The 24789-nt window shown below is 49.3% G+C and overlaps 1 protein-coding gene across 4 annotated transcripts in view; it reads right to left on the bottom strand.

Moving 5' to 3' along the window:
- Positions 1 to 5483: 5483 nt before the first annotated feature.
- The window catches only part of LOC146861186 (neurabin-1-like), a 611401-nt gene continuing 592095 nt past the window's right edge, over positions 5484 to 24789 (bottom strand). For all 4 annotated transcript variants that reach the window (XM_085645289.1, XM_085645286.1, XM_085645285.1 and 1 more), the window contains 2 exons: positions 17307 to 17495; positions 5484 to 6814 (listed from right to left, as the gene is read on the bottom strand). In XM_085645289.1, the coding sequence (XP_085501415.1) occupies positions 6653 to 6814; positions 17307 to 17495 (351 nt within the window). In that variant the 3' untranslated portion in view covers positions 5484 to 6652. The remainder of the gene's footprint in view (positions 6815 to 17306; positions 17496 to 24789) is intronic.

The following is a 24789-nucleotide window of genomic DNA, read 5'->3' as shown; positions in this document are numbered from 1 at the left end:
TGTCCGAACATCTGCATACCATTATGAATACAGGGCATACGGCAGCACTGATATTATTAGATCTCAGTGCCGCATTTGACACAGTCTCCCACAGCATTCTCTTGCGCCGTCTGGAGGAAGCAGGTGTTGGCTTAGCCTTGGAATGGTTTAGATCCTTCCTGTCAGGGAGAACCTTCCAAGTGTCAACCCCGCCTTTTCTTTCCTGTGTCCAGGGAATTGGGCAGGGGGTGCCTCAGGGTTCTGCTCTGAGTCCAGTACTTTTCAATCTGTACGTGCAACCCCTTGCGATGGTGGCTTGGGACAAAGGTCTTTCTATGGTCTCCTACGCCAACGACACAGCTGGTGGTGGCCCTCTCCGACGATTCTATACAGGACGCTTCTACGTTTAGAGACGGCATTGCGGCAGTCGCGGAGTGGATGAATTCTAACTGCCTCCTGCTCAATGCTAATAAAACCGAGGTGTTGTTGGTGGGGAAGAATGAGCGATGGTGGCCACCAACTCTCGGCAGTATGCCTATCCCCAAGACGGTGGTTAGAAACTTGGGAGTCTGGATGGACTCCTCCCTCAGCTTTCTAGACCACACCAAGAAGAGAGCTGGGACCTGTTTTGGTCTTCTTCGGGGTCTTACACCCATGTTGGGGTTCTTCGACCCACCCACCCGTCAGCTTATTGTCCAGGTGGCGATCCTGTCAAGACTTGACTACGCCAGCTCGCTCCTCCTTGGAGCTAACCAGGCTGAGGTGGTTCGCCTACAGCGAGTTCAAGATGCTGCTGCCAGAGTTCTGCTGGGGCTTCCGCGTAGGTGCACGTCAGCTACTGCTATCTGTCAATTACACTGGCTGCCTATAGCTATGCGAATCAAATTCAAGGCTCTTTGCCTGTCTTTCAAAATTCTTAAATTCGCGTCTCCTGGCCTTTTGGCCAATTTGTTGACACCTTATGTGCCTGGTCACCATCTTCGCTCCCTGGGGCAACACTTAGTGGTGATTCCCCGTGTGAAGCGTCTCCGGATTGGGAGGCGGTCTTTTCGCTGCCTGGCAGCTAAACTATGGAACTTTCTGCCTCTTCACATTCGTAGTATAGATGGCCTGCTGACTTTTCGCAAAGCTATCAACACCTTTCTTTTTCCTGTGGTGTAATCCTGTTTTCTCCTGACTTTCTTTTTCTCTTTTTCCTGCTTGAGCCCTCCTTTTGTTGCTGCTTCACTACTGTTAGCGCCGGGATGTCTTTTTGCTGAGGCAGCTGCGCGCTTTATAAACCCAGCTAACATAACAGCAGAGGAACCAAGGGCAAGGACGGAGAGGCTGAAGCACCCTACCCCCCCACAAGGCAACATAGCTTCCGCGGAATGCCAAGAGAGGAAGACGGAATAAGAAGCAGCCGCCTAGAGGGCCCAAGGAAACCAAGGAGAAGAAGGCGTGCCCATTCCAGATGGAGCAGCCTGCCAGCCAGAACAATGCAGGTAGTCAAGGCCAGAAGCAAGAACATCCCGAGGCCACAGGAAGACCAAGTAGGCAACGCCTGGCAAGGGAGAACACAGGGACATTCCAGACCACAGAACGGGAGCAGGGAGAGGAGGAAAGGCCCGGGCCACCACCACGAGTGGCCGCGCACACGACCTCAGGAAGCCAAGCAACCTACGTAAACACCATGGATAACAGGTACCCGAAGGCAACCAGAACCCTCCAGCAGAGCACAAGCCATATGACAGCTACCATAATCCCACATAGGGCACGTAAAGTCCCAATATATGGAAGAACTTCCGCAGCAGAGGACAATGTTGCGTCCCCAAGTGTCCAGCCAGCGGGCCTCTCTGGACGGCAGAGCCAACAGGGTCGGCAGGGAGGGAAAAGCAGTGCGCAGAATGGGACTGGTGGCTGAGGGGTGAAAGAACAGGCATGTCGGGTCACGCGGCGTCGGAAGGTGCCGATGCGGAAGATGCGGAGGCACCGGGTCCACGGAGCCGGGACGCCTCCAAGCCCCTGTCAAGGCAGAAAGGAGCAAACCTTCAAAGGGAAGCAAGACTTCCCTCCTACCAGAGCCCTGGTGGAGGACCTCCAACAGATGGTCCGCCGAAAAGTGAGCCACCGGGTCACCCATGATTAGGATGCCCACAGCCGTGGACACCGCGCAAGCCCAGGCCGCATCCGTAGGGCCCCGCGGTGGAGAAAGCAGCTCCTCTGTGGGCGACGGCTGCAAACTAAGACGGCCGTCCCCGAGGCCAAGCGGGGCGAACAAGGGCCAGACCTGGAAGTCAGGAGCAGCCGAGGGATGAGGGACCTGCCGCTCTTCCGACTAACACCACTGCCTCAGGAAGGGCAAGGAGTCACCCTTCGACACCGGTGAAAAGGACACCACACGTCGACCAGTCTCCGGGGAGGACGACTCCAATATGCAGCCTGCCTCCGGAGAAGGAGCGTCCGTAGACGAATCTACGGTACGACCCCTGGGTGGAGCCGTGGAGTCTGCTGCTTGAGGCAGGACACCGGCATCATCCGGCGTCGCCGGGCAAGGGACCTCCAAGTCACCCTGCACCGGAGACCGCAGTAGAGCTGGAGACGCACCGGCCCCGGAGCGGCGCCAGGACCCCCCCCGCTGAGGCAACCACCTGCGTGGGGGAACGGGATGGGCCCGAAGCCCTCGGCCGACTGCGGCCCAGAAGGAGGCGAAGGTCGCCCGGCAACCCCTGTGGCAGTGCCAGGGATGATACAACCTCCGACTCGCCCTCCAACGAGGCAGTCGCCTGTGAGGAGGTACGAGAGGTGCCACTGACCCTCGTGGCTCCGCACGGTCCAGCTGCTGCCGGCGCCGTAGCAGCATCACCTCAGCCTTAGACAGGACCACCCTGCCAAGGGACCGAGAGGGGCTCGGGGATGTGACCCGAGCCCCGGCATCCTCCCGCGACACCACAGGGACCTCCAGGGGGGTTTGCGGCGAGGCAGAGACGCTGTGGCCTGAAGGAGGTGCCCTAGAGGAGCCGCACCCCAACAGCACCACATCCTCCAAGCCTGGATCCGATCCAGTCGGCGCCCGGGCTGGAGCCACCGGTGGCACCGCGCAAGGCGAGGGATCCGCCGACACCCTAGGAGGGGAAGGAGGAGGAGACGCCAGCAAGGCCTGCAAAGCCGCCGCGCAAGTCCCCATCTGGACTCTCGATGCCCCAACACCGGGAAACGGTGGATAGGACGACATGTGGGGCCGCATCACCCGCTGAGAGTCCACGCCCCCGGTAGGCCGGAAACCAGTCCCCGGGGACGAACTGCGACACTTACCCACCGGGGAGCGACGCTCACGTGACATCGGAGAAAGGCGAGGACGACGACCACGGCCGGACCTGAAGCCTTCCGCCGAAGCAGACCGAGGGGAGGACGTCGACCTGGAGAGACGCGCAGAGAGAAGTTTCATTCGGCGCTCGCGCCGCGACTTCAACTTTTGGCATGCTGCATAATCTGAGGTGCCGTGATCCTCCCCCAAACACCACAAGCAAATGAGGTGAGGGTCCGTCGCCGACATAAGACGCCAACAAAACGTGCAAGTTTTAAAGCCCGAAGGCATTCGCACACTGTTCCACCAAAAAAGAATGGAAGAAAGGGGGCATTAAACAGGCCCGCAGCAAGGAACGGATCCGCGTTGCACACGGAAAAGGAAAAACTGATGTGGGCGCGCCGGGGCGGGTCTTATGTGACCTCGCTGACGTCCCGTACGCGGACGACGCCTGGGCGGAGTCACGTGATGTCGCCCCGGCGCGCAGTGATGCTGTGGCAAAAAAAAATCCGGATCCAGTCTCACGCCTGGTGATAATTCTACGTGAAGGAATCTGCGGCTAGTAGTCTCTATCAGATTTAAGGACTTGTATGTCAGCTTATGCCAATTGGGGGTATACAATTCAACAGAAATTTTGTAATGGGTTAGAACACTGGCACTGAGGTCTGGCTAACAGGCCTCAGTGCACTCGGAGTTGATAAACCAGCAGTATCAGTCCAAAACGCTGGGGGTGGTAATGCAAAAAGAGGCATTTCCTTACAAGACTGCTTTCTTAAAGTTTCCTTTATTTAAAAATATTAAAATTTCACTGTCACTTTTCCCTTTTTCTAATTTGACACCTTTTAGGTATTTATATATATAAAGGTAATTTTTCTGGTCTACATGAAAGATTTTTTCAAGAGATCATCTAACATCAACTGCCTTTACACACTGCCTGCTAGCGCCTGCTCCTCTGGGCAGAATTTCTGGCATATTGCCTGCGGTTTCTGCAGGTTTCATATGTACTTGTTCTACCTTGTTTTACTCTACCTGCTGCTTGCCTATTTTGTTCCCCGTTTAGGGCGGCTCTATAGAGAGGTTTCATAGAGTTGCACTTTTTCTAGATGAAGAGGAGGCCTGAACTGTTCGAGCCGCACCTCTAGCATTTTTTACATAACTTCGGGTAGTTATCCCTGCAGTTAATGCAGCACGGGATGTAGCGGTGTTTGTAGCAGGACAAAAATGGGAACGGTGAATGCATTCCTCTTTAATGGCTTCTTCCTTGTCTAAAGTCAGCTAGTATGCTTTGATCCATTCATTTTTAATTTATAGGAAAGAATAAAACTGCAAAAGCAAACTCATAATTTAAAGAAGCATAAGCACCATTTTTGGAGGAATTGCCTCGGAGACAGTGAGCTCGAAAATAGACTGCCCCTAGTAAACATCTGAAGCAATGCAATTCAGATTGCTAAAAAATAATGCTACCACCAGAGTTTGTTTGAGATACTGGATTTGAGCAAAATAAGCTAGCTGTAGCTTGGCTCAAACTACCCTTGAATCCAAAATCACCTGGCAGTGCCTAAATATGCCCTTGCTTCCCCTCTGGCTAAAATGTTGACGTTCTCAGAGAACTCTTTCTCCCAGGCATGCAGTGTGAGCCTGCCTTGCAATCCTGGGGTGGACTTATTGGTGCTCATTATTCAGTACATTTAACACAATACCTCAACCCCTGAACCTGCAATGCTGTATGTTTCGGCAGAAAGCAGCAACTGACCATGCAGAGGGCCTGCCTGGTGATGTAGCACACAACCTGGGAGCAGAAGCACAGCACCCTGCACGAAATACAGTACCCAAAAGGCAACAGAAGAGGAGTTATGAGAGGGAAATGGTGAGTACAAAGGGGCGAAACGATTGACAAAGACCTTAATTATTTTTTAGAGCTAAAAGAGCTGCAGCTCACAGAGGCACCATTTTGCCTTCCTCAATTCTTGCCCCAAATTCCTTAAGCAAACGTATCTTCAAAGTGGATGATAAAATACGATTTAGATTGACTTAGCAAAAAAATGTGGAATCTGAAGTCAAATTTTGTTAAGACTTCTCCAAGTATAAAACACTGACCATGTTTATTACAAATATCATGTTATGTAAGATATACCAGAAAGAGAAGTTGATCTAAAGACAAGTAATCAAAAAAGCAGTACTCAGACTTATTATAAAAATAATTCACTCTTTTGACATGTCATTGTTGAAACAATCACTCGTTTAATCAAAAAACAAATCTTTGTTACACCATATACTTAAAATAGGTTGGTCCAATTAGTAAAGTGGTACGATGAAAACTAGAGTTTTAAGACTAAAAGGACTCCATCAGGAAGTACTAAAATGTAAGATTTTATTGTAGACAGTCATCACTATTCTTCCCAGCATTTCATCACTATTTTTGCAGCATGGCAAGATATTATAAAAACCCAATTAAAAATTAAGTACTTTTTTTATAAGGATTAGTTCAGAAACAAGAACAAAATACAATGTGCCAAACCAGTGCTTTAGTGACACTCCCATACATCCCCATCAGAGATAATGATCAGTCCAGACAAACTAATTACAAAACTAGTAAAAAAATATTTTGGTTTCCAAAAAATTGTTTTTTTCATCAGTAGAAAATAATTGTATAAAAAGTATTCTCAGGCAAAATATGTATAAAACTAAAATTATATATTTATATATTTAACTCATGTTCTGAGATCCTATGTAGAGTGTAGCTTACAGAAACAATGTAGTGCTTTTTGCTCAGCAAAAGTTATAAACCACAATAATTATTTGCTACAGCATAGAAAGTTCTAGAAAATGAGTTTGCAATACAACTGTAAGTTACCCAGGGAATAAGACAACTATATATTTAATAAAGTTCCACTACATTAAAACATGTTAATCATTAAAACGGGATTGCGTTAAGCTGTCTAATGTACATTTCAAATATATCTATTGTGCACATGTATTAGTGTCAAAATACGTACCAGGGATAGTGTTTCAAATTAGGTAGTATAAGCTACCATTTCTGTACCGTATTAAATCTAACAATAGATGAAGTAACAGCTACTGCTTCAACACAAGGCATTTAATGTTAAGTCTCACTTTAACACATTAGAGTCTTGAATAGACGTAGTGTTTTTACAGTCTTGAGACCACAACAAACTGAAGGCTGAAGGAGAAGAATTAATAAATACACAATATTATTAATACACAAATATGAACAAAACTAAAACCAAATTATTTCATTCTAACAAATGAAGAAATCGACAAATAAAAACAAGATAAGATGTTTGATTTCATTGTACAATTATATACACATACAATTCGTTTATACCCCTAAAAGCTGAAGACAAATAAAAATATCACTAAATACATTTAACAGTTTGATTCTACAGTGACTATGACTTTGCCACTCCTCCGTTGGACGTCCTTTTCTTTCTTTTGAACTCGCTTTTCCAGTTTTTCCTGTGATTTTTTAATTTCTTTAATTTTTTTCTTAATTGTGGAACGGTCATTTTGGTTGGAAACACCCAAAGCCTTAAAAAGAAATTTAATGAGTCAGTTCAAGCACAAATATCTTAAATGTATCGTCTACCATGCACTACACCACAAATGTTTATAGCAGGCTCCATAAAAATATAGATTAGCAAGTAATTAAACACCTGTAATCAACTACTTTACAGCTTTCACATGTTACGAACAACAAAACGTGCCTACCTAAATGTAGAATATCTACAAGTTTATTATTTTACTGGTACAACAATTAACACTTGCAGCTCCTTGCTTGTCATAAGAACAAAGCCCATCCTCCTGTTTAGAAAATGACTAAAAACAAATCTTTTCCATTTCTTCTTTGGACTTCTTCCGCGTGACGAATCGGTTCTCTAGACTATACACTCCATGCATTAACTCTAAATATACTTACAAAATAAGTGTCAGAAACTTAATGCTACTTTGTATCTGATGGTAATCTCAGTACGTTCTTTGCAAAAACACTAATACGGTTTGTGGTACAGGAGTACTACACAAACTGTTCCTCTTTTTGGAATTTAGAATATTTAACAATTATAGGCAAGGGTCTAATTTGGGAATATTATTTTGCTGTAAATCTGCAGGTTTTAAGTACTGATTAGTGCTCACAATAGTTCAGTTTAGTGGTACATATGACAAATATGAAAAACTTTACCCTGTTCAGCATTTTCTACCTGCATATAGAGTCTCATGTTTTGATGTCCGTGTTTTTCAGTGTGCTTCTCCCACTGAAGGCTAGTAGGCATTTTACGTGCTACCAACACATTCCAAGTGTAACAGCCTTCACCAAAAGCAATGAATTCCCATTTTGAATCGGATACTACCTGTGCAAAAAAACCCTACTTTTACAAATATATACTTATCGCTGGAGTGACTGGAACAGCCAAGATAAACCCAAAGGGAGAGCAGGAGCACAATTTGAAAACAATCTGGGAGGGATAAAGGTATAATAAAAAGTAGAAATAATCTAACATACTTTATTATAACTGGTATTGTCTTGCCAAATTATTTTATTATCTGCCTACTTGTACTGTAAACAGCCAGATTTTACGATATCTAGAAAAAAGCTCATTAGTTGAAAATAGATAATAAACCAAGCCACCCACCACCTATTACCAGGGACTAGTGCTTGGAAAACATGTTGCAGCGCAAATGTGGATTACTAATCCTCAAGTGAAGCTGCAGTAGTATAATTTTCAGTCAGGCGACTAGAAACTGGGTTACATGGCGAAAGAAGCAATCACAATATATTCCCGTATGGTCTTCCCGCTATTAGCATCCCTCTTCATAGCACAATCAGGCATGATATAAGCTGGCCATATATAGAAATCTTTACTGCATGCGAGGTATAGAAGATGACTGCATATCCAAAGGCACTAGGCTATAGAGATGAACAAGTTACTTACCTTCGGTAACGCTTTTTCTGGTGGATACAGTATCTGCCTGTGGATTCCTTACCTTGTGAATATCCCCTGCGCCAGCAAAATTCGGAAACGTTTGTAGCAGTCCACACTGATGAGGTCTAAGACGACGTCACAGAGAGACGGCTCCGCTCGCGACTCCGCTGACATCACCGGCTCCATAAGAAGACCTAGTCGGCGTGATGACGTCAGTTCCGCCCTTTTTTCCGTGCCTTCGTGGCACACGGACGGACTGACAGCAATATATACACAGTATACACAGTGCATAATATACTAGCAACACACAGTGTGGAAAAATAAACAGAAAGGCAAAAGAGAAAACACACTGCCTTTGATAGTAACAAATACATTTTGAAACACCATCATATACTTAAGGTATACAAGGGTGGACAGCGGGGAGGCGGGTGGGTCAGTGAGGAATCCACAGGCAGATACTGTATCCACCAGAAAAAGCGTTACCGAAGGTAAGTAACTTGTTCTTCTGATGGATACATCTGCCAGTGGATTCCTCACCTTGTGAATAGATTCCCACAGCAGTCCCACTCCCAGAGGAGGGTGTCCACCCTTCTATACCAGAAAGTCCTGAAGGACGGAACAAGCAAAGTGTCCGTCCCTCCTCACCTCAGTGTCTAAGCAATAATGTTTTGCGAAAGTGTGGAGGGAGGCCCAAGTTGCCGCCCTACAAATGTCCTCCACAGGAACACCCCTAGACAAAGCAGAAGTGGAAGACTTGGCTCTAGTGGAATGGGCCCTTAAACCCTCTGGAGGTTCCTTACCAGCCAAAGAGTAGCATATCTTGATGCACAAGACAATCCATCTGGAAAGGGTGCGCTTGTGCACTGCTCTGCCTTTCCTGCAGCCAACAAAGCCCACGAAGAGCTGGTCATCAACTCTGAAGTCTTTTGTCCTGTCCAGGTAGAAGCTCACCGCCCTCTTAGGGTCCAAGCGGTGAAGTCTCTCCTCCTCCTTGGAAGGGTGAGGATAGAAAGTAGGAAGGGTAATGGACTGCCCCAGATGGAAGGGAGTTACCACATTAGGCAGAAATGCAGCCCTGGTCCTGAGTACCATTCTTTCAGCATGAATGGTCAAAAACGGGGGTTTTGAACTTAGAGCTTGAAGCTCACTTACCCTCCTTGCCGAGGTGATTGCAATGAGAAAAACCGTCTGGAAAGACCACAATCTCAAGGGACACTTGTGTAAGGGCTCGAAGGGAGAACCCATAAGATATGTCAAGACAAGGTTTAAGTTCCATTGAGGCACAATAAAGGAAACCTGTTTGTGAGGCCCTTGAGAAATCGTAGAACAATAGGTGATTTGAATAATGACGGCTGATTCGGCAAACAGAGGAAAGCCGACAAAGCCGATAAGTATCCCTTTACAGTGGCCACAGCAAAGCCTTGCTGAGCAAGAGAAAGGGCAAACTGCAGAATGTCAGATAAACAAGCCTTCAAAGGATCAATTGACTTCCCTCCACACCAGAGTACAAATTGAGACCACCTATAGGAATAGATATATTTGGTGGAATGACGTCTGGCAGACAAAATTACATCTACCACATCAGGCGGGAGAGAAAAAGAATTCAGCTTGCCCCGTTCAATCTCCAGGCATGAAGGTGTAAGCTCTGGAGGTGGGGGTGTAGAACCTGCCCCTCCGATTGCGAGAGGAGGTCTGCCCTGAGAGGGAGACGGAGCGGAGGGCATGAGGAGAGGTGGAGAAGATCTGTGTACCACACCCTTCTTGGCCAATCCGGGGGAATCAATATAACTTGGGCCCGGTTTTGTCGAATCTTCCTCAGAACCAGAGGAATCAAGGGTATGGGAGGAAATGCGTAAAGGAGTCGTGAGCCCCAACTCAACTGAAACGCGTCCCCCAACACCCCCTGCATCGGAAACTGGAGACTGCAGAATGACGGGCAGTGCGCGTTCTCGCGGGTGGCGAATAGATCTATCCGAGGAATCCCCCACGTCCCAAAAACGTGACGAACCACCTCCGGATGGAGCCTCCACTCGTGGTCGGCGGAGAACTGCCGACTGAGACTGTCCGCACGCACGTTCAGCACCCCAGCCAGATGATTTGCCATCAGACAAATCTGATGGTCCTGAGCCCAGGACCATAGATGCAGAGCCTCTCTGCAGAGACAAATTGACCCCACTCCTCCCTGCTTGTTGACATACCACATCGCGGTAGTGTTGTCCGTCAGGACTTGAACAGACTGACCGCGAAGAAAAGGGAGGAAGGCCTTGAGTGCCAAACGAATCGCCCGCAATTCCAGAAGGTTGATGTGAAGCAACCTTTCCTCTGGAGACCAAAGTCCTTTGATCTCCAGATCCCCCAGATGCGCACCCCACCCTAAAGTGGATGCATCCGTTATCACTGTGGCCACCGATGGAGGTAGATGGAAGGGCTTTCCCTGAGACAGATTGCCCTCCACGCTCCACCAAGACAGATCTGCCGCAGCTTCTCCGGAGATCCTCACAGACTCCCTGAGATCTCCCTTGTGCTGATACCACTGCCTGCGGAGGCATCACAGGAGCGCCCTCATGTGCCAGAGTGCATGGTTGACCAACAGAATGCAGGAAGCAAACAGACCGAGCAGGCGAAGGACCTTCAGGACTGGAACGACCGCTCCATTGCAAAATAAAGGAATCATTTCCTGTAGGTCGAGAATCCTTTGAGGAGGAGGGAATGCTCCAGAACAGGTTGCGCGGAGAGGCCACCAGGTGAGATTTGGGCACGTTTATCGAGAATCCCAATTTGAACAAAAGCAGAGTTGTATCCTGCAGATGATGTAGCACCTTCTCTGGCGACTCCGCTTTGATCAGCCAGTCGTCCAGATAGGGCAAAACGGAAATCCCCGACCTTCTGAGATGGGCTGACACCACCTTCGTGAAGACTCGGGGTGCAGTAGTAAGACCAAATGGAAGGACCGCAAACTGATAATGTTGCGATCCTACCTTAAACCGGAGATACTTCCTGTGCGACTTCAGGATGGGGATGTGGAAATACGCATCCTGCAAGTCGATCAACACCATCCAGTCCTCCCGATTCAGCGCTTGAAGAACCTGCGCAAGGGTGAGCATCTTGAACTTCTCTTGCTTCAGATAAAGATTCAAGATCCTGAGGTCCAATATCGGACGCAATCTGCCGTCCTTTTTCGGAATCAGGAAATACCGGGAGTAGCATCCCTGACCCCTCTCCTGCTCTGGAACCACCTCTATCACACCTTTTTGTAGTAACTTCAAGACTTCATCCTGTAGGAGAAGACAGTGGTTCTCTGAGCAAGCCCCTTGACAAGGAGGGTCATTTGGAGGGAATTCCCGAAAGGGAAGGGCGTACCCATTTTCTACAAGATCTAGAACCCAAAGATCTGTAGTAACAGAGTCACAATCTTGTAGAAAATGGGTAAGCCGGCCCCCCACAGGACCAGCATGATCCAGAATGGTGGATCTAGGGCTGCTTTGCGGTGGTGGGAGGGGCTGAGGAAAAGGAGAGCTGACGGCCACGTGTGCGACCCCTGATTCTGCCTCTGTATCCCTTATACAGAGAGCCTTGCTGCTGTTGCTGTTGGGTCTGCCTGTAGGAACGAAAGGTTGCCCTTCCGAAACCCCTATATCTTTTAAACGATCCCCTTGACTGGGATTGAAGGCCCAACAACTTAGCTGTAGCCTTGCTTTCCTTAAAACGTTCAAGAGCAGCATCTGCCTTTTTGCCAAATAAACCAGAGCCATCAAATGGCAAGTCCAACAGTGTTGACTGTACATCCGGGGAAAACTCAGAAGACTTCAGCCACGCACACCTCCTAGTGGCAACAGAAGACCCCATGACTCTTGCCACTGAATCCGCCGTGTCCAGCCCACTTTGGTTCACCTGACGTGCTGCTGCCTGGGCATCCGTCAAGACCTCATTAAAACCAACCCTATCCTCCTCAGATAGTTTTGGTGCCAGTTTCTTAGCAGAGTCCATGAGCGCATGAATATAGCGTTCCAAAAGGCAAGTGGCATTTGTTGATTTTAGTGCCATGCTGGCCGATGAAGACCTTTTTGGCCGACTGGTCCAGCTTTTTAGCCTCTCTGTCCCCTGGAACCTGAGGGTTTTCCTGAACAAGCAGCCTGAACCACTGGGCTCTCAGGCAATGGATGTGATGTTAAGAACTCAGGGTCCCCTGGAGCTGCCCTATACCTCCTAGCAACCGTCTTAGAGACTGCGGGAGCAGAAAAAGGCTTACGCCACACCTCCAACACAGGGTCTGTGATGGCCTCATTAAAAGGCAATAATGGCTCTGAAACTTTAGTAGGAGAATGCAGTACTTCTGTCAGAATATTTGATTTAAATTCAGTAGTAGGCAACTGCAGATCTAACAGTTCAGCTGCCTTCCTAATGACTGCATGATATGGAGCCACATCCTTCGAGGGTTCATCGGAAGGTGGAGTAATTTCCCACTCGGGAGACAAATCCAAGAGGCGTCACAGGCTCACCCGGTGCTTGAAGCTCCTCCACCGGAGCCGGAGATGAACCCGGGGCTGGAGATGGAACCGGCGTCGGAGATATAGCCGGAGCCGGTGAAGCCACTGGAGAAGGAGCACCTGCAGGCGAATCCGGAATGGGTGAAGGAGACACAGAGTCCTTACGGCGTCGAGCAGGTGACTTCGACGTCGGAGCCGAACTCTTGTCAGAGTGACGTCGAGAAGAATATCTCCCCTTCTTTTTGTGCTTCTTGGATCTTGAAGCATGCCCTGAAGTTGACTTCGATGCCGACCTCGTTCTCGACTTCCTCCTTCCTCTCTTCTCCTTTTTCATCCTTGCAATGAAGAGTTTCACCTCCCTTTGCTTGAGAGCCTTGGAGCTCATCTTGCGACAGCAAGAGCATCCATCCATATCATGATCAGATGATAAACACCATACACAGTCGTCATGTGGATCCGTGATCGACATATGTTTTCCACATTCACGACAGGGCTTGAAGCCCGATTTGTTTGTCGACATTTTTTCGAAAAAAGGAACAGAGAAATCCAGTAGAAACACAAAGTCACAGTGAAGCTACAGATAGAGATTCCAGAAATCCGTTGGCGTCGACGGCGCGGAAAAAAGGGAACTGATGTCATCACTCCGACGAGGTCTTCTTATAGAGCCGGTGACGTCAGTGGAGTCGCGAGCGGAGCCATGTCTCTGTGACGTCTTCGACCTCATCGGCGTGGACTGCTACAAAAGTTTCCAAATGTTGCTGGCGCAGGGGATATTCACAAGGTGAGAAATCCACTGGCAGATGTATCCATCAGAAGTTAGAGTGCACTGTAACCTACAAGGTATCCTGGTGCTAAGAAAAAAAAGCTAAATGCAACCCCCAAAAAATACATAGAGCACTGGTGTGTAAAAAGAATGTGATGTTGGAGAGAATGACTGGACTGAAGGCCGCCTCTACCAACATATCAGCCAACCTTATCTGACACTTGAGTTTACGCACGTCAGACTAAACAGAAAGGTCTTTTATGATGTTTCTTCACTCTAAAGGGTCCCTTCTTTTTGTCTATATTCAAATGAAAAGGCATGATATATATTTAAACAGGTGTCATTTCAGTAAATGATCACTTTACTTAGTTGGGCCATGAAAATAACTAAAATGAAACGCTAATGGTCCTTAAAAATTATTCCTGTACAGGTTACGCCATAAATAACGACAGAACCTTATCACCCGATTATAAAGCACAATTCACCTTTAACAGTGCTGTTTTTGTTATTCAAAATCTGCGGTTTTCTTTATTCTACGGGTTTGGTTTGCACTGCACCAGAATCTAATCTGTCCACCTTTATAAAGTCTTTTAATTAAGTTTCTTCACTCTAAAGGGTCCCTATTTTTGTCTATATTCAAATTAAAAGGCATGATATTTATTTAAACAGGTGTCTTCATTTGGGTGAATGATCACTTTACTTAGTTGGGCCATGAAAAGAACTAAACTGAAAAGCCAGTGGTTCTTAAAAATAATTCCTGTACAGGTTACGCCATAAACGATAGAACCTTATCACCTGATTCTAAAGCACAATTCACCTTTAACAGTGCTGTTTTGTTATTCAAGATCTGCGTTTTTCTTTATTCTATGGGCTTGGTTTGTACTACACTAAGTGCTGAGTAAATATACAGCTGCATGAAATCAAACATAGCACCCAAGCATCTTATTACAATATCAGTCCTAGTGGACAGCCAAGATTTATTTATGTTTATGAGATATATATATCAGTTGGGTGAAATGTTCAGTAACGACGTAACTTTTAAACTCTAAAAAAACAAATTCACCAGTTATAGTTCTCAAATAGCGAACTTGTGCTCTAACGTAACTATAACTTCCACCCCCCCATGTAGTTTTCTCATCAATAATTTCACTGAAAATGTTGCAGTGATAGTATCAATGTCACAGAAGATGTTGTGAGTGATGTAATATGTGGGGTAATTAGCAGTGCACGGCGAGGGCGTGAGTTATAGTTACTTGAGATAAATATAACTGGTAACATTTCTGTGCTTTTAGAGTTTAAAACATTACGTTGTCACCTAACAAGAACGTTACTTTAACCTTTGTTTTTTGTGTGTGAATTTCTAGGGTTTCATAATGTAGAGTAATATTTAATTACCATATGTAAATCCAAGCCCTGCCGTGCACAAACTACGGCCCCGTGGCCAAACTCCCACACTGTGGCCAGGCCCTGTAAAGGAAGCCAGGCCCTGTAAAGGCAGCCAACCCCACACTGCGCGGGGCTTGTGGCAATACGTGTCGGGAGGGGGAGGGGGTGGGTTAGCTACAGAGATTGGCCCTGGAGACCCCATTGCCCAGGGACTTTTCCTATTTTTTTATTAAGGGGGTGGGGTTAAGAGGCTCTGTGGCTGCCATCTCCAGCCTTATTAGGCCCTGGGGTCCCCATCCCACAGGGCTGTTTTTCCTTAAATGGGGAGAGAGCTCATGTGCCCCCTCCCTGAGCCTTGTTAGGCCCTGGGAACCCTATCCCCCCCCCCCCCCCCCCCAGGGCCACTCCTTTAAATGAAGGGGAGGAGGACAACGCAGCACCCCTCCCCAAGCTGCTATCTGCCCCTGGATCCCATGTCCCGGGGCTCTCGCACTTAATGGGTTGGTGACCTGCCATACTCATGCTGGGGGCTGCAGGGGGAACCCCAATGCCCTCGCCAGCTCCGCACATGCAGCAGGAGCTACCATTGCCCCCACCCGGAGGTAGCTACAAATGCTTCTCGCACCTGGGGGGCAGGGGAGAGCAATATTTTGAGGTTTCCCTCGCTACAGCGCGGGCAGGGTAACAGATCAATAGTCTGCTCCCAGCAGGCGGAAGCTTTGAAAATGCTCCCGCCAAGCAACAGCAAACACAGGTTTTATGTTCCGGGGTGGGCCCTCTGGGACATAGTTTGTGAGCTGGCCCCGGGGGATGGGTCCCTGGGGCAATTAATTGGATGGGTGAGTGGGGATGTGGAGTCCCCCTCGATTAAAATAAAATACACTGGGCCCCTGGGCTGAAAGGGTTTGGGGGGGGGGGGGGAAGAAGGGGGGAGAGGAGGCATGTGCTCCCTTCCACTGAAAATCACACTGGGGCCAAAATCAGCCGCCGGAGGAAGCTGCATGCCCCACCCCCAGAAAATCATACCAGGCCCCTTTGATTTCAGCCCCGGGGATCACAACCAGCTTGGTGATGGCGAGCCACATGCGCACCCCCTGCCAAAAAGTAAACCCTCTTTCCCCACCACGGGCCCTCACCTACGATTCTCAAAAACAAGTGCAAAAGGCCACACTTGAAATAATAAAAAAAAAATCTCCTTAAGTTTGAGGCAAAATTTAAAAAAAAGTTTTGGCCTCAGCCAGTGTCCTCTAGGACCATGCCACCAGGCCTAGAGGGTCAGAGTATGCCTAACTTGCCCAATATTATTTAAAAGAAAAAAGCTTTTTGTCAGGTCTCAGAACAGAATCCAGAGTTCTAAGATGGCTACCACCAATTCCAGGTTGAGGTGGTGGCAGCCAATCAGATCTTAGCCTGAGATCTGTCGGGATCCACAAAGGCTCCGCATACTTAGATATACAAAGTTTTGAGCATTAATTTCTCAAAAACGACTGAACGGATTTACACCAAAACACAAAAGCTTTTTCTTTACCAAAATCGAACTTTCTGCCAAATATGGTGTAAAAACGTTTAGCGCTTTAGGCTGTAGCTGTGTCTAAAGTTCCTATGAGAAAATGAATGGGGAAAGCGCGTTGTGGGAAAATAAGAACAAAATGATCCAACTGAAGGTCAGTTAACGAAAAATGACAAGTCTGCTGAAACCTTTAATGTTTCACATTCCACATATAGTTGCCCTCTAAATAGCAATAATAAGCACATACCAATAAAACAACTACAATTAAACCTTAGGTCCTGCAAAGTATTTACCGATCCTCTGATTGTGTACATTAGAGAAGAGAGTAGGAATATGGTATTACCCTGTAATAAAAGCTTTGTGGACAATTTACCTACATTTGTCTCCTAACAATGATGGAAAGGTAGACAGATCTGTGAGGGGATAACATTTCAATAGCCATGGTCAAAATATTTTCTTAGCTCAGAAGAGGGAAGTTCTGATTAGAAAACTGGAAAGGAAATGCCCTTTCTGATGCAGATATGCCAAAGTAAAGTTTTTAATGCAGGATAATTATAATGCATTCAATGAATCTGAAGATTCTTACCAAGAGTCTTACTCGAGGTGAGGGGTAGACGATGACAGACTTCCACACAATGTAATAGGGAAATGTACTACTTTGTGAAAAGGATAGTTGCACTTTATTTGTTACTTTCTAGCATATGTTTGTAGTAGCTACTGGTTTGCCAGCAAATTTCTAAAAATGAAGGCTGTTAAAGCAGGTCTTACAGTATCATACACAGGAGTTCTAATTGGTTAGCCACATTGATAATTGTTGCCGCTTTATCATTCAGGATCAGACTTTACAGTCTGAAACTAAAAGAGTATAGCAATGATGAAACAATATGTTACACATTTAAAGCTGTGTCGGCTATAATGTGACAATTTAATAAAAACGTTTCTGAAATGTACAGACCTTCAGTTTATCGCTATCTAGCAGCATCAGTTGTTGTCCATCAATATTCTTGGCTGTAAACTCTGCAATATACTGCTCCATGTTCATTCCTATTAACCAGTGGCATACCTGCTGAGTTGACCAATCGGAAATAGGCCTGTTATGCCACTGATTCTGTTTCCCTGAAGTAACAAAGTCGTCCTCTAGTGCCTGAAATCAAGAAATGAAGGTATAAAACAATTTATAAAATGTTTTGCTTTGTCCAACGGGCTTACTGGAAAGTTTCAAAAGCAATGTGCTGAAAAATTCGGAAAAATCTACTCAACTTCTTACTACATGCATAAGACCAGCATTCCTAAAATACCCTTTACTTCAAGGAGGACTTTAATGAATTGTTATGTCCTAAGAGACTCATTACATTATACTGGATTATTAAAATCTGGGCATATACTATATATATCTCCATTAAACAGTACAACAGAACTGAAAAGTAAAACTCTTTGATAGCATCTACGTACAGTAAAGGAAAATAGAGAGTGACAGTGTAGGGGAAATGGGTGAGCCAGGTGAGAAGGAGGTCAAGGAAGGGAGTTCAAGGTTACAGGTTGGGGGGGAGGGGGGTGAATAGAGAAGGAGGCTGTATCATTGCTTGAAACAAAATGTGAACAAAAACATATTTAAACCCAGAAAGTTTCCTTTTCAGACCAATTTACAATGAACTTACTCTGACATCTCACTGAAGTACAGAAAGAATGGCTTCAAATAAAGGTGAACCATCATGGGGGATTATTTACAACATAATCTGATTATGCAAACCATTAACGAACAAGTTACTTACCTTCGGTAACGATGTATCTGTAAGAAACATTAGTTAGTTAGATTCCTCACCTTAGAATAATCCCCAGGCGTCAGACTGGATCCGGAAGATTTTTCGTCAGCAATGCCCCTTGCGCGTCGCTAGGCGTCGTCTGCGGCTCCGCGTCCGTCGTCGGCGTCGTGCGCCGGAATGACGTCGTCGGAGTACTTAGACGCCGCCCTCGCGCGCTGACGTCAGTTCTTGTACATAGCTTTCCGCGCCAGGAACGCAGAGCCATGCAAAGACTGACACTGGTGCCAAAAAGAAAATCTAGGGGCCTGAAAAGGATATCCTTAACCCTAGATGTCGGTTCGCAGAACGGGGAGGATGGGTGGGTCGGTGAAGAATCTAACTAACTAATGTTTCTTACAGATACATCGTTACCGAAGGTAAGTAACTTGTTCATCTGAAAGAAACACGTTAGTTAGATTCCTCACCTTAGAATAGATACCCAAGCAATACCATCCCCGGTGGTGGGTCTGCGAACCAAGATCACACCAGAAAGTCCTGGAGGACAGAACGGCCAAAGAAGCCATCCCTCCGGACTTGGCTGTCAAGGCAATAATGCCTGGCAAACGTGTGTAGCGAAACCCACGTCGCCGCCTGACAGATGTCCTGCAAAGGGACACCCCGTCCCAAAGCAGTAGTAGCCGCTGTGGCCCGAGTGGAGTGGGCGCGCAGCCCAACAGGAGGGTCCTTTTTTGCCAAGGAGTAGCAAATTTTGATGCACAAAACGACCCACCGAGAGATGGTCCGTTTGTGCACCGCTTTCCCCTTCTTAGCACCCACGTATCCAACAAAAAGTTGGTCGTCCACCCGGAACTGCTTTGTGCGGTCCAAATAAAAGGAGAGCACACGTTTTGGGTCCAGACGGTGGAGCCTCTCTTCCTCTTTGGAATGATGCGGAGGCGGAAAGAAGGTGGGCAAGGTGACAGACTGCCCAAGATGAAATGGAGTCACCACTTTCGGAAGAAAGGAGGGACGAGGCCGAAGGACAACCTTGTCCGGATGAACAGACAGAAAAGGAGGCTTTGAAGATAAAGCCTGGAGCTCACTCACCCGTCTAGCCGAGGCGATGGCTACCAGAAAAGCAGTCTTAAGCGTCAGCAGACGAAGAGGACAATTATGAAGAGGCTCAAAGGGAGCGCACATTAGAAATGTGAGAACAAGATTCAAGTCCCACTGAGGCATTACAAAAGGGACAGGAGGGAACGTGTGAGTAATGCCTTTTAGAAAGCGTGTAACCACAGGGGACTTGAAAAGAGAAGGCTGATCAGGAAGCCGCAAGAAGGCAGAGATGGCAGCAAGATAACCTTTCAAGGTGCCCAGGGCAGAGCCCTGCCGGGCCAAAGAAAGAAGAAAGAGGAGAACCTCAGAAAGAGGGGCGGAAAGGGGATCCACAGCCTTTGCTGTGCACCATGCCACAAATTTGTTCCACCGGCAGGCGTATACCGTCTTTGTGGAGGGACGCCTGGCTGCCAGAATGATATCACAGACTTCAGGAGGCAAGTCAAATGGCATCAACTGCCGCCGCTCAATCTCCACGCATGGAGGTGGAGGCTGGACAGGTTCGGGTGGAGGACCGTCCCCTGCTGCTGCGACAGAAGATCCTCCCGAAGGGGCAGACGTATCGGAGGATCGGTCAACATACTGAGTAGCTCGGGATACCAGTACCTTCGTGCCCAATCCGGAGCCACCAAGATGACTTGGGCCCGGTCGTGCCTGATCTTCTTCAGCACTCTGGGCAGAAGTGGTATAGGCGGAAAGGCGTACAACAGACCGCAACTCCACTCGTGATGAAAAGCGTCGCCGAGCGAGTGCCGCCTTGGAAATTCCAACGCGCAGAACTGCTGACATTGCGCGTTCTCTTCGGTGGCGAATAGATCTAACCAAGGCTCTCCCCACTGCTGAAAGAGACCTTGCGCCACTTCGGAGTTCAGACGCCATTCGTGATCCATCATGCACCGGCGGCTGAGTTCGTCTGCTCTGGCGTTCAGAGAGCCCGCCAGATGTTGAACCACTAGGGTGACGCCCTGGTGTTCCAGCCATGTCCAGAGGCGCAGAGCCTCCTGACAAAGGGTCCACGACCCCACCCCGCCCTGTTTGTTGCAATACCACATGGCGGTGGTGTTGTCCGTGAACACCTGCACGACACTTCCCCGGACAGAGGGAAGGAAGGCTTTCAGTGCAAGCCGGATCGCTCTCAACTCCAACAGGTTGATGTGGAGACGAGACTCCGCCGGAGACCAGAGGCCTCTGATCACCGCCTCTCCCATATGGCCACCCCATCCCAGGAGGGACGCATCAGTCACTACGACATGCTCCGGTTGGGGAAGGGAGAGGCTTCTGCCCATGACCCAATCGCGGTCCGTGAGCCACCACTGCAACTGCCGTGCAGTGCCCTCCGAGATCAAGACATGGTCGGACAGGTTGCCGTGATGCTGGGCCCACTGAAACTTCAGGTCCCACTGCAGAGCCCGCATGCGCCGCCTGGCGTGATGCACTAGTAGGATGCAGGAGGCCATCAGCCCCAGAAGCCGCAACACTAGCCTGACCGAAACCCAGGATAGAGGCCGAAAGATGGGAATCAGGGCCTGTATATCCCAGACCCGCTGTTCCGGTGGATAGACCCGGAACTGCGCCGAATCGAGAACCGCTCCGATGAAGAGGAGCTTCTGAGAGGGACTCAGGTGTGACTTCGGCACGTTGATGGAAAACCCCAGCAAATGCAGGAGATCCGCCGTAGTCTGGAGGTGGGAGACGACTGCCTGGGGCGAGCCTGCCTTCAACAACCAGTCGTCGAGATAGGGGAAGACTGGAACCCCTGATCTGCGCAGATGAGCTGCGACCACCGCCATCACTTTCGTGAACACCCGAGGGGCACTGGTGAGGCCGAAGGGGAGCACGGTAAACTGAAAGTGCTCTTGGCCCACCGTGAACCGCAGGTAACGCCGGTGGGCCGGCAGGACGGGGATGTGGAAATATGCGTCCTGCAAGTCCAACGCTACCATCCAGTCTCCGGGGTCTAGGGCAGCTAGAACCTGAGCCAAAGTCAACATCTTGAACCTTTCCTTCCGGAGGAAGGCATTGACGTTCCGGAGGTCCAAGATAGGGCGTAGGCCCCCTTTGCCCTTCTTGGGAACCAGAAAGTAGTGGGAATAACAACCACGACCTACTTCATGGACTCGGAACGCGCTCGACGGCCCCCTTGGCCAAGAGGGCCGAAACTTCCTCGTGGAGAAGATTCAAATGATCCCCCGAGATACGGGGGTGCTGCGGTGGCATGGCTGGAGGGGTCGTCTCGAAGGGGAGGGAGTAGCCCCTTCGGACGATTTGCAGCACCCACCTGTCCGATGTGATGGACCGCCAGTGGAGCAGGTGATGGCGAACTCTGCCGCCCACTGGCATGGAATGGGCCTGAAAGCTCAGACTAGGAAGGTTTTGAGGCGGATGCTGCCGGGGTGGATGTGGACTGACCTCGTCGTCCTCCAGAACCGCCTGGGCGGAAACCACGTCCGCGCGCAGGTTGGTTCTGCGGCTGGTGGCTAGGCGTACGTGAGGAGGCACCCCTTCCTTGGCCACGAAAGGGGCGAAAGGCGGAAGTTTGCGACCGCGGGGCCGAGAGGCCCAAGGACTTGGCCGTAGCCCGGGAGTCCTTAAAGCGATTCAGCGCACTGTCCGCTTTCTCGCCAAAAAGGCGAGTGCCATCAAAGGGCATGTCCATGAGAGAGCTCTGGACATCACCCGAAAATGACGTGGACCGCAGCCAGGCGTGACGTCGAAGCGCCACCGAGGTAGAAATGGCCCTACCCAGCGAGTCCGTGGTGTCAAGCCCACATCTTATAGCATGTCGCGCGGCATCCCTCCCATCGGCCAGAGCCTGGATAAGTCGTGTCCGGACCTCCTCCGGACACAGGGGCAGCGCGTCCTCCACCGCATCCCACAGAGAGTGGGAATAACGGTCCAAGAGACAAGCGGTGTTCAAAGACCGCAGGCCCAAACTAAGGGAAGAGAACAGCTTCTTGCCAAACTGCTCTAGTCTCTTGGAATCCCGGTCCGGCGGGGCGGTCGGGAAAGAGGATTGGGAGGTGGAGGCCTGGATAACCAGGCTCTCAGGGGTAGGGTGTTGGGACAGAAAACTGGGGTCGCCCGGAGCAGGGCGGTGGCACCTGGCGACGTTCCTGTCCACAGGAGGAACTGTGGAGGGCTTGGACCAGGTGCCCTGTAGAACGTCAGTGAGGGCCTCATTGAACGGCAGCAGAGGCTCAGTGGAGCTTGCTGCAGACTGAAGCACCTCAGTGAGGACGTTCGTCCTCACAGCCACGGCAGGGAGCTCGAGCCCAAGGGCTGCGGCCGCCTTGCGTAGCACCACGGAGAAAGCAGCACCCTCCTCCGAAGCCTCTGTAGAGAGGTGTGGCTCACTGGTTAGAGGCGGCAGACCCGCATGCAGAGAATCGGCCAGGGACCAGGGTTCAATTCCCGACGCGGCAGGGTCGTGGACCAGGGTCAAAACGGACTCGATAATTCTCGCCTCGGTACCTACTCTAACCATGAACACACTCGGCAACTCTGGGCATTAAGCTTGCCTCATCTCTACAACGGCCCCCCACAGACGCCGGGGATGCCTGGTTTCACCTTGGAGATACCCAGATAGGGACCATCTCACAGGGAAAGCCAGGACGGGTTCCCCAGCGGTCTTCAGCGCCGGGACACTTCCGTTGGAGGTAGCTGCGCGCTTTACAAGCTTCCATAACATAACAAGCTTCCATAACATAACACAGTCGGAGGAGAGATGAATCCAGTGTCTGGCGAGGTATCCAGACCACTGGCCTCCCCCAGTTCATCTGCCCAGTCCTGGGACAGTTGGGCCTGAGCGGCCATAGGATCCTCGGATCCCTCCCAGTAGTCCCCATCATCCGACTCCTGGTGTAGAGGAGAAAGTAACGGAGCCGGGCGGTAGACAAAATGTGTCTCTAGCGGCGTCGATCTCGGCGTCCATCGACGCCGGACCGGCGCCGGGCCCGGAGCGGGACTGAACTGGGGCACGATGTCGAGCGGAGTCGACGTCGGCGGTGGTACCGGTGTCGACGCCGGCGGAGGAGGCATGACTAGGTCGACCGGCGTCGACGGGGACTCGAGAACGGGTCCCTCGGGCGCTTGCGGCGTTGAGGCCGGAGCCGTCAACGGGCGCCGACGGCGGAGCCAGGTTCCTCATGGCCGAGAGGAAGGCACTGACTTCCGCCGGCGTCGCGTTAGTCCCAGGGACCGGAGGGTATGGGGACGTGCGCGGCGCCTGCGGCTCCGCCGGAGCCGCGGGGGTGGAACGACCCTGACCCTCGGCCGAGTCGCGCGACCGGCGAGGGGAGTCCGAAGAGCGATGTCGCCTCTTGGACTTCTTGGAATGCTTCGACTTACCCGAAGACTTGGATCCCGACGACCGATGGTGACGTCGGCTGCGGCTCCGCGACCGATCCTTGGACCTCCTCCTGGACCGGGATCGAGAGGCGCGCGGAGCCGCGTGGCGAATCTCGAGAAGCTTACGGGACCGCTCCCGTCTAGCCTTCGAGATCAGGGCCTTACAGTCCGAGCACGACTCCGCGTCGTGGTCGAGGCCCAAGCAGTACAGGCACCGGCGGTGATGGTCCGTAACCGACATCAGGCGGTTACAGTCAGCACAGGCTTTAAAACCAGGCATCCTACCGGCACCGGAGTCGATTGACAGGATCAAAAAGGATCAAAAAGTTAGTCAAAAATTGACTAAAGGGGTAGCTCTCCCGGATCTGCGCTTACTGGCGCGGAAAAAAGAAGAACAAGAACTGACGTCAGCGCGCGAGGGCGGCGTCTAAGTACTCCGACGACGGACGCGGAGCCGCAGACTACGCCTAGCGACGCGCAAGGGGTATTGCTGACGAAAAATCTTCCGGATCCAGTCTGACGCCTGGGGATTATTCTAAGGTGAGGAATCTAACTAACGTGTTTCTTTCAGATATTTTTATTTAACACCAATCTGCTCTCTGGGCCCTAGTGCCACTAGGACATGTCTGAGAATGAACACAGAGAACATTTGTTAAGATTAAATACAGAATTTAAGATTAAATACAGAATTTAAGATTAAATGTACTATACATTATAAGAATATTGCTAATCACAAAAAACTTCACTGGCTACAAGTAGACATGAGAATCTCTCAAACTGACCCCCAACATCCTACTAGAAATACACACTAGGGGGTAAATTGTCCCTCAACATGTGTAGGCTAGAGCCGAGGTTAAAGAGCAATCAATAGTTAGTGGAAAAAGGGAGCAGGATTACATCAAAGTCATTATATATTGCTACTAAGTATTACAAGTACCACAATATTTGGTGTATGTGGGGTTCTTCCATTTCCCAACCATTTGACTTGCTGAAATCTATGATGCTGTTCGTCTTCCTATCTCACCAACTATGGCACCAGGCCGCCCCTGACTCCGATACTAATTCTGTTCCAAATTCCCCCTGCAGACTGAACATCAGCATGACAAACTGAGAAACACAAAACCTGAATGCCTTCCTGTTACCGAGACTCAAGTGATCTCACTTGAAATTCATAACATGATCTACACTGATACCAAACATCTATCTCCAGCCTCGAGAAATGGCATTTAAAAG

The sequence above is a fragment of the Triturus cristatus genome, chromosome 3_1, assembly GCF_964204655.1.
Source record: "Triturus cristatus chromosome 3_1, aTriCri1.1, whole genome shotgun sequence".
NCBI lineage: Eukaryota > Metazoa > Chordata > Amphibia > Caudata > Salamandridae > Triturus > Triturus cristatus.
This window is presented reverse-complemented; position numbering and strand designations above follow the sequence as displayed.